Consider the following 15,036-nt stretch of genomic DNA (forward strand, 5'->3'; position numbering starts at 1 on the left):
CACCGTGTGAATATAAATGAGCAGGATTAGAGCTCCAGCACTCCCCGTCTATTAACCTGGCCAGCAGCACGGCTCCAACAACATCCACCACCATCACACAGTGTGCTTGTGTTAGGTGTCTTATGTACAGACGTGTTATTGTCTTGTCGTATCATTTTGTTTGAAAACAATGAATAATAGTAGATGTCGTCGCTCACTGTGTGTGTAATAGGCAGACAGGCAACAGGCTGTTAAGCCATTAAATCCGGGAATGCATTTGTGTGATTTTAGATTTCTTTGAAAAATCTTGAAAATCTTTGCAAATCTTTGAATAAATATATTTTTAAGCGAACATTTGTACAATATTTTGTAAAAGATTTAGTTACAAATGTTCGCTTAAAAAATATATATTCAAATATTTGCAAAAAATGTCACGATAAAAAAAAAATAGCAGATCTACAAGTAAAATAATGATTATTGCTCAAATGTAAAATGACACAGATGCGTTCCCGAATTGAATGGGTTAAGTTCAATTATTCATAAAGCTGGTAGTCTAGGGGGAAGTACATATGTGTCTGGGGGTCCTGCTGGTCCAGGCCTTGAGGCTGCGGTACAGCTTGCCAGGGCGGTATATAGCAGATGAAACGGTCCATAATGCGGTGGCTGACGGTAGGGGTCCTTCATAATCCTAAGGGCTTTCCTGACACAACAGCCACTGCATACATCCTGGATGGAGGGAGGCTCACATCCACTGATGCTCAGGGCTTGTCAGCATGACCATCTGGAAGTGTCTCAGAACCCGTCCTTTTGTGTAAAAAAACGCTTTTTGGCCAGAAAATGAAATATGTCCGCCAACCAGAAAACCGTTGATTCATCTGGTCTGTAGGTAGAAACAGGCAGACAATAGAAAATGCCATTGACCAAATCAAGATCTAAAGATTTCTTTTTTCCTGCGTGTTTGTGTCTTGTGTTTGTGTGTGTGTGTGTGTGTGTGTGTGTCAGCAGGACCAACGGCTGAAGGACGTCAACATGCAGACTCCGCCCTCGGCCTCGCCCAGCAGCCAATCGATAGGCAGCGCCAACAACAACCACCACGTCACACACACCCCAGAGCTGTTCACCTCCCCGCCGTTAACCAACAGGTACAAATGCACGTATGGACACACACACACACACACACACACACACACACACACACGCACACACAAATGCTCTCTCTCTCTCTCACACACAGGTACAAGGGGGAAACAGAGATTTCATTGTTATTGTTACTTTAGTTAAAACCTTGGTAACTGTTGTTGAAGAGAGAGAGAGAGAGACTGAGAGAGAGAGAGATGGTAGTGAGGTGAAGTGATGGTAGTGAAAAAAATATCACCCACAACCAGAGCATGTGAGCGGAGCGGTGAGCGGAGCGACGCGATTTTGACGTGAGCGCGGAGCTGGTTATAAAAAGGTTGGAGCGCTACTCAGAGCGAGGACCGCCTCCCGCTCCAGGCCGCCCTCGCGGGGGCCGCGCACCGAATGTTTGAGCATGCCCGGTCGCACGGACTCAGAGACACACAGACATCCGCAGTGCACAGCGCACCGAGATGTCATTAGAATTTCTACTTTCTTTTTCTTTTCTTTTTTTTACTGTTGAGCGACCCGGTTTGAGCGGAGCGTGGAGCGACATTTGCGCAAATCAACGTGAGCGAGGAGCGACGGGGAGCGGAGCGCGGGGGGGTTTAACATGAGCGAATAGCGAGCGGCATTTCAGCCCCCTGGAGCGCGGAGCGGCATTTTCACCCGCTCCGCTCCGCTCACATGCTCTGCCCACAACATCCCCAGAGACACACCTAAAAATGATTTGATTCTCATCAAATATTATTCTTTTCCAGCACTTTATGGTGAATATCACTGCCTCTCTTTTATGTAACAAACGTCCCATGTTCATAAGCTTCAATTCTAGCCCTAGATGACCTTTCCATCTTTAAAATGACTCTGTAATCTGTAGCCTGAATTCTGCACTATACCTAAAATTGGATTTGTTTCCAGTCAGGAGCTTTCCAGAAGCCTATAATCTAACGGACGGTTCTACTGCTATACTACTGCTATCTGAAGTTAGAAATATATGAAAAGTGAATAATATTCCACTGACCAGGTGCCAGTTTGACTCATCATTCATGTCGGCCACCACATCCTTTAAACCGGCAAACAAAAACACATGACGTTCTAACGGTTAGATGGTCTAACCCCGCGATGCGGAGAACCACGCAGAAATTGGATAGAATGCGCGAAACCCATGATAAAACGGACATACTTTTTTTTCTGATGGGTGTTTCCGTTTTAGTCCGTTTTAGCAACGGTTCTGCTGCTGTGTGCAGGGACTCGTGAACCCATCAACTCTGCTCCTTTTTTTAACCCGTTTAGACCTGAGGAGCGATTCTAAAAACACCTCAAACTCTCAAACGTTTTAATTTCAAAAACGACCATAACTCTTGAGAGCGTACAAACAGAGGCAAATAGACCCGTAAGTAAGGGTTCCAGGCGCACACTCTCAGAGTTATGGTGTATTTTCTCTTTATTAAAAGGATCCCTGGCTAATAAGCCAAATATGCATTAATACATTATAATTGTCCTCTATAACTAAAATGTAAAATTAGAAACACCTTAAATATTGTATTTATTTTAGAAAAAGTTCATCTTTCACAATGCCCGTCGCAAGTTGATGATGTCATCTGTCCATGTGTGGTCCAGCCTTATGGAATTTATGTGAAAATAAAAGGTTAATATGAGCATCAAATCAATATATATATATTTATTTGCACATGCATTCCATAAATTCCATAGGGCTGGACCACACATTAACAAATTACACCATCAACTTGCAACAGGCATTGCCCCTCTTGAGTGAAAGATGAACTGCTTCTAAAATAAATACAATATTTAAGGTGTTTTAAAATTACTATTTTAGTTACAGTGGGCAATTATAATGTATTAAGGCATATTTGGCTTATTAGCCAGGAATACCTTTAAAGAGCTGGAGAGACAGGGAGACTCCTGTTACTGAATAAACACTCACAATGCACAATGCTTACTATCAAAATATAGAGCTATATAACACTTACTTTAACCAAAGCATATCACTTACACTACCTTTAAGTGATTAATGGTACCACCCTCAGACTAGACGGCTGTGTAAGTGACCCACACAGAGAGAGAAATACACTAAAGGAGGGAGGGTGAGGAGGAGTGAGGGAGAGACAGAGGGATGACAGATAGATGGTGAGTTATATGAGAGAGAGAGAGAGAGAGCGCACGAGGGGGCGGACAAGTGGAGAGAGTGAGAGAGCGAGGGATGACAGTGGGTGGTGGAGAGATGATAAGTGTGTTTGAAGAATGGAGAGAAGCGTAGAGGAGAGAAAGAGAGAGGACGGGTGGCCAAGAATGGAGGGATAGCATGGAAGAAGAGAGGGGCGGGGCGGGAGGATGTGGGGGGGGGGGCAGACCTATGTACCTCCCTGCTGGATGATGGTGTGTGTGTGTGTGTGTGTGTGTGTGTGTTTGTGAGTGTGGTACTATACTTGAGGAGCATTTTCCTGGTGCTCACAAGCTTGAGAAATGGGTTCATGGTTTTATGGTGAAAAAGATTGGTGGAGTTAGGCTATTTAGAAAAGATTGACGTTGTAGTTAGAGTTATGCTGATTTTTACCCAGTTGCGTGCTAGTGTCACGCGCCAAAAATAGCAGATCTACAACCAGATCTACAACAAGATCTCAACATGGCGCGCTGTGCATTCTAAGCTCACAGACCAGGGGCTATTCAGCCTCATGGTTAAAAGGGGCAAACAATTTTGAAATGGCATTCACACAATTGCCATCCTAAAATTGTTGATGTCTTCACAAGTGCAAACGTGGTTGACAGTGTGGACGACGCACACGCATGTTCTATTCACAGAGAATATCTCTCTCTCTCTCTCTCTCTCTCTCTCCCCCCCAGTGCTCCCAGTTTGAACAGTGACCTGTTTGATCTGCAGCCAGCCTTCATCCCCGCTGTGCATAGTGCTCCCATCTCCAACGCCAACAATGCCTGGGGAGGTACGAACACACACACACACACACACACACACACACACACAAGCACAGTTGCTTGTTAGTTTATGTGTAGTCTCGTGTAGCCAGACAACTATTCCACAATCTCTGAATGCTATATAGAGTCTGGAACTACAACTCCCGAAATCCGCTTGAGGAAACTGGCACTTCCGTTCACGAAAATATATTTTAAAATATCTTTACATTTTATTATTTTATTTCCATTTCTGCTAAGCAGCAAGCTATGTATACTTAGATGATTTGTATTTTTATTAGGATAAATTTGCGCGACTGTAAAGACAAAACGGAAGTGGAGAGGAGGCTCCACATCCGGTTTATATTCTAAGCATGATCAGAGCTTCCGAGTCCCAGACTGTATGACCGGAAACATTTGAAAATTGTGGGAGGCAACAGTCTGGCCACGCGAGACTAGTTTATGTGTGACGTCTGTGTAAAACACAGACGTCACACATAAACTAACGCGCAACTCCTACCTCTACATGTGGAGGTAAGTAAGTACATGTACCAGCACACGTATGCACACACACACACACACACACACACACACACACACACACCTGAGTGAATCACCTTTCTCCCGAGTGAGAAGTCTCTCTATAATTATGACTGAAGTGTTGAGACATTTTCCAGGAAGCGTTTCCTCTGCACCCCCCATTTGCCCGTCCGCCCATCCATCCATCACGCTACTCATTTGTCCGTGCATGAATTCCATTATGCACCAATCCATCCCTCCCTCCCTCCCTCCCTCCCTCCATTCATCCATCCATCCATCTATTCCATCTATTCATTTGTCCATCTATCAAAGTCTACGTTACTTCTCACAGACATGATTATATATATGGTAGCCTGTAGCACTGTGTATGTCGTCATTCAGAGTGCATACACTTAAGTCTCTCTCGTCTAGAGAAAATGACCTTCAATGTATAACTTTATATCCATTATATATCAGTGGACCCATTTGTAGGGTCGCGAGTAAATATCTCTTTTTTTGTTTTGTTTTTAGTTTTTTCAAAATTAAAAAGAGGTACATTTTTCAGAAGATCTTCATCCATAAAGAAGAAATGTATATCAAAGAAATTCCATAACGACAAATGTGCACCAGCGTGTCTTAACCATAGGAATACATGGCAGACTGGCGCTGCCAGCTTAAAAGGCACTCACTCCAGCGTCACTGACACGCGCCACGCGAGTCTGCCTTCTTTGCACTTTCTATTTCATTTGAAAATGGACTTGTGTTCCTAGTACGGTCAAACAAGTTAAAACAAACATACATAGACACTGCGATACAAGTTTGAAGTAAAAACGAGGTGACCTTTCTGTGTTGCTCCGACTCGTTTTGGATGTTCCGTGATGCGCATCGCCCACTCCGAAATAGAACTGAGCTGTGAAAGACGCAGCGACAGGCTTTCACACGCACCCCTTGACACCTCCAGTGTGGCAACAGCCCTTTGAAATCAATTTGTGTGTTTGCTGACGCGTCAGAGCGGCTGACGCTTTCATTGTCATGGCCTTTAGCCTATTACAATTTGGTTACACTTAATCTTTTTGATCCAAGTGTGCAGAACTGGGGTGCCAAATGGCATCTGTAGAACTGACATATCGTTGCTATCGGGCAGAAACCTCTTATGTCCATATTTTAACTTTTTTGTGTTTTTTTTCGTAAATTTAAGGCCTACTTGGTCACGCTACAGCGTCACACAAAAGTATCAAAAGTGGCAGATCTGCAAGCTCCAAACGCGGCGCGAAGCGACGCGTTTGGAGCTTGCAGATCTGCCACTTTTGTTGCTTTTGAATTTGAATCCTGAAAAGTAACAGTTTTGGACATTTGAGGTTTCCACCCGACAGAGACGATAAACTCTATTTATGTATTGATCCATAATGGCATAGGTTGTGACAACTACTGTGAAGTTGCCAAGTCTCAAAAACAATCCCCTTTCTGTACAAATCGCCAAGGTTATTTTTGAAAACATGCCCTCTGAAACCTGGCACATTCAACGCTCCAACCCACTCACTGATTTGTGAGTCACGCACTTACTGTAAGCACTTATTTTCTTCATTTATTTATATTCATTTTATTTAACCAGGACATTAAATTAAATATTCCTTGTCAAAGGAGACCGGGCCAAGGGGATAGCAGTTGTACTAGAAACATTAAACAAAAAATAAAACACACCATAATGGTGCAGTAGTACCTAGTAGTAGTAGTCCAGCCTTGACGAACACCCCCCTCCCAAGCATGAGATAGCTGGTCTCTTTGAGGGAGACCAGCTATCTCTTTTAGTTTGAACTTGCCCCTGCAAAGTGTTCCAGGCAGCACAGCACATGAAGTCTATGAAAGCTCCGCTTTAGTGTGAACTACTCTAATGGGTGGCTGTATATATACAGTAAATGAATGAATCAATCAATCAATCAATCAATCAATCCCTTATGGGATTATAAAACACCAAAAACATACTTATACAATGTTACAATCACTTATCAGTAACTGAAAACTGGATTATAGGCACAATTTACTCAAAGAAAAAAGTTTTTAAACAATTACTTGTAACACAAGTAAGTAAAAAAATATAAAAATCACGTAAACATCTTTGTTCGCTAGTTCCAAGCTTTCTCTTAGAATTTTGCATAAAATAAGGTGGAATTGATACTCAATTTAATTGATTCATATCACAATAGTTATAAATCCGCACTTCATCTATAACACCCGGTAAGTCTGTATGTAACTACTGTATACCTCCCTCAGGAATGGAACCTCTTCAGCAGACAGCTCCAGCCATGACTGTAGATTTTGATGCTGTGTTTGGGAGTAAACAGGAAGTCCCCAGTAACAATGGCACACACTCAGCAGCCGGTAAAGACCCCGTCTCACCTGTCCATAATAACCTGTCTCTCCTGTCTGACTAACTGACCAGACAGAATGAGACTTAACTGACCATATTCACACGGTGGCCATATTTATTCAAAATTGCAGCCTTGTGAATATGGTCCAATAGGAATCCTTTCTGGTTTAACCCGGCTTAGTGCTTGAACTAACCCTGCTGACTTTTTACAGATTAAATCTCTGGCTTTTAACTTTGCGCTCTGCCTTTAGCTCTTATACAAACTATCATCCTAACTCATTTATAACAATGGTCATTTGAGAGGCAATTAACTTCCAATCAAATCAAATTGTTTTTACTTATCTTTTAATCTTTCAGCTGACCAATTAGGAGGTGGATCTGTCAAGATAAGAAGTGAATTCACAGGCCGCTCGGGTGGCGCAAGGGGTATGGTTTCGAGGGAAACCGGGCGCGGAGGCCGTTCTTCTTTATCACTTCACTAGTTATTCCTACAGGTTGATCTAGCGTGCCTGTCGGCCGGGCTGTTGAACTGTGAGGAACAGGGTTCCCCCCTGGGGAGGCTACTCACTGGCAGGTGAAAAGAACGCGGCAGGCGGTTCTGTGTGCATCGGAGGAGGCACATGGTTTAAATCAGTGGCTCTCAACCTGTGGGTCGGAAACCCCCAACAAACTATAAAAAATAAATACATCTGAAAATAGCCGATTTACAAGCGTTGCGAGGCGTTGTGAACTTGTAGATCGTCTATTTTCACTATTTATCTGTGGAACCGAGTCAAACTAAATGTAATGCCCCAGTTCAAATATGATTATTTTGGGGGGTCCCCAGTTCAAATATGATTATTTTGGGAAGTCACGGCCTGAAAAGTTTGAGAACCTCTGGTTTAAATTCCAACAAGTTATAACGTATACAAACATTTGCATGTTAAAAGGAACATTTAAAACAATTTAAGAGTGCAACAGTGTTACAATGCAAAAAAAAACAAGTAGCACCAGTTGAAGCTTATATTAAACCCATTAGCTAGGCTGACCCCGACAACTAGGGGTCAGCAGTGACAAGATTACACAAGTGTGTAAATCAGGTTACTAAATTGGGAGAAAAAGGGGAGAAACTGGCCAAAAGGAAAGTGAAATGACCCTTCCCCGCACACACACACACACACACACACACACACACACACACACACACACACACACACACACACACACAAGCTCTCACACAATCCTGTTGCAAGCAATTTTTTTTCCTCACTCCGCAACATTATTATTGTAATCATCATTTCTACAATGATTTTCATCATCATTATCATTACCATTACCACCACTATCATCGTTTCCTGCATGACAGTGTGCAGTAGGGCTGGACGATGTATGACTCAATCAATATCACAATTATTCCAAACGTTTGCCTCGACTACGTTTAATGAACGAGTATAAAAAACAGTTTTTGTACAATTTACAATTACAATTGACAATTTAGGCATTTAGCAGACGCTCTTAATCCAGAGCGATTTACAGTAAGCAAGGACAACACAAGGTAATACATCAAATGAGATAATAATCTAGATTCTTAGGTAAACCAAGAACCTATCATCAGTCTAAACAGTACTGTATAATATTAATGAAAGGAATAGTTTGTGCATTGAAACTATACAAACTACAGGATGGCAGGTCTACAAATGAACCTGGCATCTGTCTAATAACTATGCATGCTATCTAAATTAAATTTGAACCTTTGCATAAGCCTGCAAGGTTGTCAAGGCTAGGGCAAGTGTTACGGGCTAAAAGTGGAGTCTGAAGAGGTGAGTCTTAAGATTACAGCACCATTGTACAAAGTATAATGCAGGGTTAAGTGGTCAACCAGACTAATCAGTTTAGTCGATTATAAAATGTTAGTCGATATTAGAATGTTCTTGTGTTGATTTGTTGCGCTGGGTTTAAGTGCCCTTAATTAACCTTGCCTGTCCCCTGCTGTGCTCTGCTGGGCTGGCCTCAGATCAGCTCGGTAAGTAGTAAGGAGTTCAGGGGACTCTTAGAGTCCTGCATTCAGGCTGGGCTGCTGCTGGTGCTTTTGGGCTTTGTGCAGACTAACTGCTTCTTCTATAAATAGAGCCAGTGTTGAAGCTGCCACCAACACTACAACACTACAGCAGTACCATCTGGAGAGAGTGTGTGTGTGTGTACGGGTGTCTTGTCTTGATTTGTGTATGTCTACTCCTTGTGTTTGTGTGGGTGTGTTAAGAGTGTCTTGTGTCTTTATCTGTACATGTCTACTTGTGTGTGCATGTGCGTGCACGTGCTTGTCAAGTGTGCACGTCTCATGCGTGTCTGGCTGCGTGCACGTGCGTGTCGTCTGTCATCTCACACTGTTCCGTCTGTCTGCCTTCACTCATCCGTTTTGTTTGTTGTTGCTCACACCATCCCATCGTGCTCTCCGTGTTTCTCTCCCCTCCTCCAGTCTTTCACGTCTCTCTCTGTCTTGTCTGTCTGTCTCTCTCTCTCTCTCTGTCTGTATCTCTCTCTCCATCACTGCCTCCTCATCTCCCCATCACACTTCACAAGGCAAGAATCACCCAGGCAATACCACTCCATCTGCTCCTCCCTCTCCTTTCCTCTCCTCTCCTCTCCTCTCATGCAGTGTTTGATTGATGTTGTTTAGGGAACCATTTAATGTCATTTCTCATAGCGTTCTTGCATGGTGAACTTTTATTTGGAGTTCGGCCAAGAAGATAAATTGATCCATCCAAGACAGAGCCATCTGCTCTTAACCACACGAACCCTAGCGTCCCTGCTCTGGGCATGTCGTCATAATAGGCGAACATTCGGCAGAAATAGGTGAAAATAGCAATGTACAAGCTCACAACATAGAACGTAGATGTTGCTATTTTTCGCTATTTGACAGATCAGATTATACAGCATTTAAGTGGTTAAAGGGCAACTTCACCCATTTTCAAACTATCTTCACATAATTGGTCCTCACTGATGCTAATATGGTTTTGTGTATTTGGTCTGTCAGAGGAGGGCTGTGGACAGTTCAGTTCGGAATCCAAGCTAATAGAAACTGCAGGCTTTCTATTCCTGGCATGCTATAATAGAAGTTGTTCTCACAAATGAAATAAGAAAAATAAAATCTTCTTTGAAATGACCAAACCTGCCAAACGATGATGTCACTGGTTTCTGATCTGTCCACAGCCCTCCTCTGAGCCACAGAGTCAGTAGACAGAAATTATGGCATCTTATAAATAGCATTAGCGAGGACCAATTATATGAAGATAGGTTTCAAATCGGCGAGGTGTTCCGAAGCAGTGCTACACCGCAACCCCACATACATGCGTATTTGGGCGCAGTTGAACCTGCACTTCTGCACTGATGTAGGCCTTGCCAGCACTAACACACAAGGTGACACAACCTGTGTCACCTAGTAAAGTGGTTTTCAAACTTTTTTAATTTCAAGGACGCCCAAAACTCTCAAAGTTATAGACCTGTAACCCCGCCTGAGGGTCCCTGGACCCCACTTTGAGAACCATTGACCCAGTACATGAATCTCACCAAAATATCAGCCATTTGAAATATTAATTCAACACAGTAATTACTCACCGAGTAAGTGTGCCCTCGTGGAGGCATGCCCCATACACCGCTGTTTTTGAAAAATGAGAGGAGAATGCGAGTCGTGCGTTCCCCCCCGGGCCACTGGGCTATGTAACTACAGTAAGTACATGTACTCAAGTACTGTACTTAAGTAAAATGTTGAGGTATTTGTACTTTACTTGAGCATTTTCAATTTCCAAAACGTTTACTTCTACTCCACTGCAATTATTTGAAAACTTTAGTTACTAGTTATTTTGTAGATTTTGATTGTTATTACAAAACGCCATTTGAAAATAGCCGATCTACAAGCTCACAATGCGTCGCGATGTGACGCATTGTGAGCTTGTAGATCGGCTATTTTCAAAAGGTTTTATACATTTGAAAACTTGAAATGGGACATTCTGCCTAATGACTACTATTACTTAGGTAGTGTACATTAAGTACATTATGAAGCCAATACTTTTTTACTTAAGGACATTTTGAATTCCAGACTTTTACTTGTAACAGAATATTTCTATATTGCAGTATTGATACTTTAACTTAAGTAAGAAATGTGAGTACTGATTGATGAATAGTAATGATTGATGAATGCGAAATCATTCGCAGATGGTGACTTCAGACGCATTTAGGTGCAAAATCAATTGCGCCAAGTAATCACATTAGGAAACCCAGCAATCTCCTAAAATTGTCTCTTAATCACGGTTTGCTGAGCATCACTGTAAGGAAATCGGAACATCTTGCCGAGAAAGGGACTCGGTTGCTGCCAACACTGCTGGCATGGCTCTGCTAATGATTGGCTGTGATATACCGGACCTATCCCCAATCCTCCCACTGAGGCCTCGGTGGCCAAAAAAAAAACAACGTGGAGAGCACCTGCACTGGCACCGGTATGGCACTCGAGTCAGGGTTTTCTCCTTAACTGAGGTTCCAAAGTGTGGCAGAACTCCAGAAGGACATGCCTTGGGAGACGTCACTCTCCATGAATAGAGCCCTGCGGTCCTGCTAAATCCTCTCGTGTGCGTCACGGTCTTCTAAACAGAGCCAGATCTACCGCAGATTTTTTTTTTTTTTGGACGCCCGGCAAAGCCGGATGCACCACGGTGGATTTGAACCCACAAACTTCGTGGTGGTGGGTAGGGACACCCAACCGTTGATGAGATATAATGATTGTCAAAGCTCTTGTTTAAATAGGTGAGCGATTAACTCAGTGAGTGCTATTCACGTGTTTCACATGTTTTACCGCTATGGTGCAACGTGCCAATCACGTCTTTCACGTGTTTTTGAAAAAATCATAGTAAAAAACTCAACAACAAAAAACATTTTCAGAACCCAAGATATCATTATCTGCAGATTTGCAGCTCCATCCACTCCTTGTTTAACTTATAACTGAAAAAGGCTGTATCTCGCTTCCTAAGCACTTTTTTTTTACTTTGAAAAGAACGTATGTTTCTATATCAGTGGTGCTCAATCTTTTTCATGTCAAGGACCCCCAAAATGATATGTATTTGGCCGCGGACCCCCATCAAAATATTTTGTTCCAGGGACCCCCCAGAAGCAAAGATTTGAGTTAAATATGTTCGCTTTAAAATATATATATTCAAAGATTTGCACACATTTTCACAAATTTTAAAAAATAGCAGATCTACAAGCTCATAGTGCGGCACTCGGTGCCGCGCTATGAGCTTGTATATCTGCTATTTTTGAATAGCCCAAAGTGTAAAATGATGCTTTTTAGCTCAAATCTAAAAATGACACAGTTCCAGGTCTTAATGGGTTAATCGATTCCGGTTCCTCAATGTTGGATCCGGTTGTCCTCTTGTTCCGGATCTCAACCCCAGGAGCTTTCAGTTGTCATGTTAGGACTCTTTCTCCTCTCCACACCACTTCACTCATTGGTATGTTGTTGTCTTGTCTGTACTAGACTCTCTCCCTACGTGTTCACTCATCCCTGCAATCTCTCCCTGTCGTACATATCTCCTCCAACGGCTTTCAGACAATGTATGTGACTCTGTTGTCTACAGGGCTGAGATGTCTCTCATTCTTTCTCAGTTCTAATCTTCCCATGGTTTGTTTCTCTCATTTTCTCCTCTTCACTGTTTCGTACTCTTATCAGTCTAGTCCGGATTTCAGTTTTTGGTTTTGTTTGATGAAAACTACTGGTGCTGTATTCTTTCTTATCACTTTTGGGTTTTCACTCAGTCTCCTCAGAATAGATGTACTGTATAGCTTAGTATAGTGTGAATATAATGGTATAGTTATATAACAGTGGTTTTCAACCCTTTTCATATCAAGGTCCATTATTTATTTGGCATTTGAGCCACGGACCACCATTTGATGAGATTTAGACTCTCAGACCCAAAACAAAATAATATTTTGTTGTCATTGGATAAGATGTTGTCCACAATTCCATGCTTTATTCATGTTGGTACCATGGGAAAGATAACAGGCAAACGTTGATCAAAATAACAATTCTTTAATTAAGTAATGCAGATGTTTAACAATAATTTAACTCATTTAACTCATTCATTTTACACTCTCAAGAGTTAAAGATCTATAAGGGTCCATTTGGTTACCAACTCTCCATCATTTAGCCCTCAAGGACCACTGGTGGTCCCCGGACCACTGGTTGAGAACCACTGGAATAGAATAACATAGAAGTAAAGTATTGAGGAACGACAAATGCCAGGTGATGATTCACCAAGACAATGAGAACAGAGCATTTCATCATCACGTTTTAATGTGATAACTAGATTAACATTCCGGTTAATGAGGAACTTCCCCGGTGAATGAAAAGGTACCGTCCTGCTGGGATTCCCTGACAGGGTGGGGAGGGAGTTGGCTCAGAACACAGCAGGTGCTGCTGGCTGACCTTGCCCTTGTTGGTGGGCAGCCATTCTGTGAGCCGTTGAAGGTCAGGGTTTTCTGCTCCTGTCTTATGGTTCCTTTACTCCCAGATCAACACCGGTGTCTCCTGAGGCAGGAATCCTGCCAAACCATCCACAGTAACTTGTGTTTGGCCTTCAGCAGCGAGGATGCAGTGAGGATGCTCCTAGATACAGCTTGCCTTATAATCACCTCGGTGCTTTTATCACTCCCTTCACCCAGTGCAATTAAGAGATAGTTAATGAAATATTTGCATAACTTTCTGGGATGGCAATGGGAGTGGCCGTTTTCACATGCCCTCATTGGCAGCAAAGGTTCTAGTATTGCTTGATAAGTCACCGTTTTCATTTGTTTATGTTCTAACTGTATAGTAAATAAATGGTGAATGGTGCATTCATATAGTGCTTTTATCCAAAGCGCTTTACAATGATTGTGCATTACATTCACACACACATTCAAACACCGATGGCGGAGGAAACCATGCAAGGCACCAACCTGCTCATTCGGAGCAATTAGGGCTTAAGCGTCTTGTCCAAGGACACTTTGACACTAACTCTTGGGGAGCCCAGGTTCGAACTGGGAACCTTGCCGTTGCCATTCGGCGGCCCTACTGTAGTACTTTGTACTCTCGCGAGAGGTGACTGTAAGCACGCGAGACTAGGTCAAAATAGGAAATGATGTGTAATGTACGAGCCGACTAGGCGCACAATATGTAACTACGTGTGTGTGTTGTTTAGTTTACATTCCCTCTGTGTAGCTCATTGAGTAGTACTACCATGGCACCCGATTTTCTGTTAATGGTGCAGATCATGAATACATTTCGAATGCGTTCTTTCTTTTCTGTGAACGATCGCATTAGTATAGAGCCCTGAGGGACTCCGGTCAACCATTTAAGTGTTTAAGTACAGTACTAGTAAGTAAATGTACTTTGTTACTTTCTGTATGTATGCTTATCCCAGTTTCCTTCCTTCCTTCCCCCTTTGAGTTTCATTCATTTCACTCAGTGTGATTGACAGACGTTAACAAAAGCGTTATCCGGATCACAGCGGTCCACACAAACCACAACAATAACACTCCAATTATAGCCGAGAAGATGAAGAACAGAAGGAGAAGTAGCCTCCCTCTCCATTTTTGCCTTTCCTTTTCTCTGACTCCATTTCTTTCTTCCTTTCGTTCCCTTTGTCTCTCTCTCACTCTCTCCCTCTGCCCATATCTCTTTCCCACCCCACCATCCTCTCGTTCACGCTCTCCTGTTTCTCCATCCACCCCCTCCTCCTCCTCCTCCTCTCTCTCCTCTCCCCCCTCTCGCTCTCTATTTGCTTGCCTAGCAGGAAACAGTGTTTTTCTGTCTCTACTGTGTCAGCACCACTGTCAAACGAACACACCACTTCCTAACTAAATATTATCCCTCTCTCTCTCTCTCTCTCACCATCTCTCTCTCTCTCTCTCTCTCCGCCTTGCTTCGCTCATTTTTCTCTTTTTCTTTTTTAATCCTTTTCCTTTCCTCCTTGTCTTCCGTGGTTGCTGCCGTTAACCCTCGCCCTGCCGTAACCGCTGTTCGCCTCGTCATGCTCTTCTTCTTAGACCCCTTACCTCATTAACGTTGTTGTTGCTTGTCTTGCTCTGATATTTTATTTTGTTTGCCTTTTAACCACTTA

The 15,036-nt window shown here is 42.8% G+C and overlaps 1 protein-coding gene across 4 annotated transcripts in view; it reads left to right on the forward strand.

The window, feature by feature from the left end:
- LOC311034681 (phosphatidylinositol-binding clathrin assembly protein) overlaps positions 1-15,036 on the forward strand; it is a 141,743-nt gene that overhangs the window by 101,553 nt on the left and 25,154 nt on the right. For 2 of the 4 annotated variants that reach the window (XM_084042625.1, XM_084042627.1), the window contains exons 11-13: positions 982-1,121; positions 3,958-4,055; positions 6,814-6,921. In XM_084042625.1, coding sequence (XP_083898751.1) covers positions 982-1,121; positions 3,958-4,055; positions 6,814-6,921 — 346 coding nt within the window. The remainder of the gene's footprint in view (positions 1-981; positions 1,122-3,957; positions 4,056-6,813; positions 6,922-15,036) is intronic. The other 2 variants (XM_084042626.1, XM_084042628.1) reach the window with 1 other exon arrangement.

This window comes from Gymnoscopelus microlampas, assembly GCF_963454915.1.
Source record: "Gymnoscopelus microlampas genome assembly, chromosome: 19".
NCBI classification, from domain to species: Eukaryota; Metazoa; Chordata; class Actinopteri; order Myctophiformes; family Myctophidae; genus Gymnoscopelus; species Gymnoscopelus microlampas.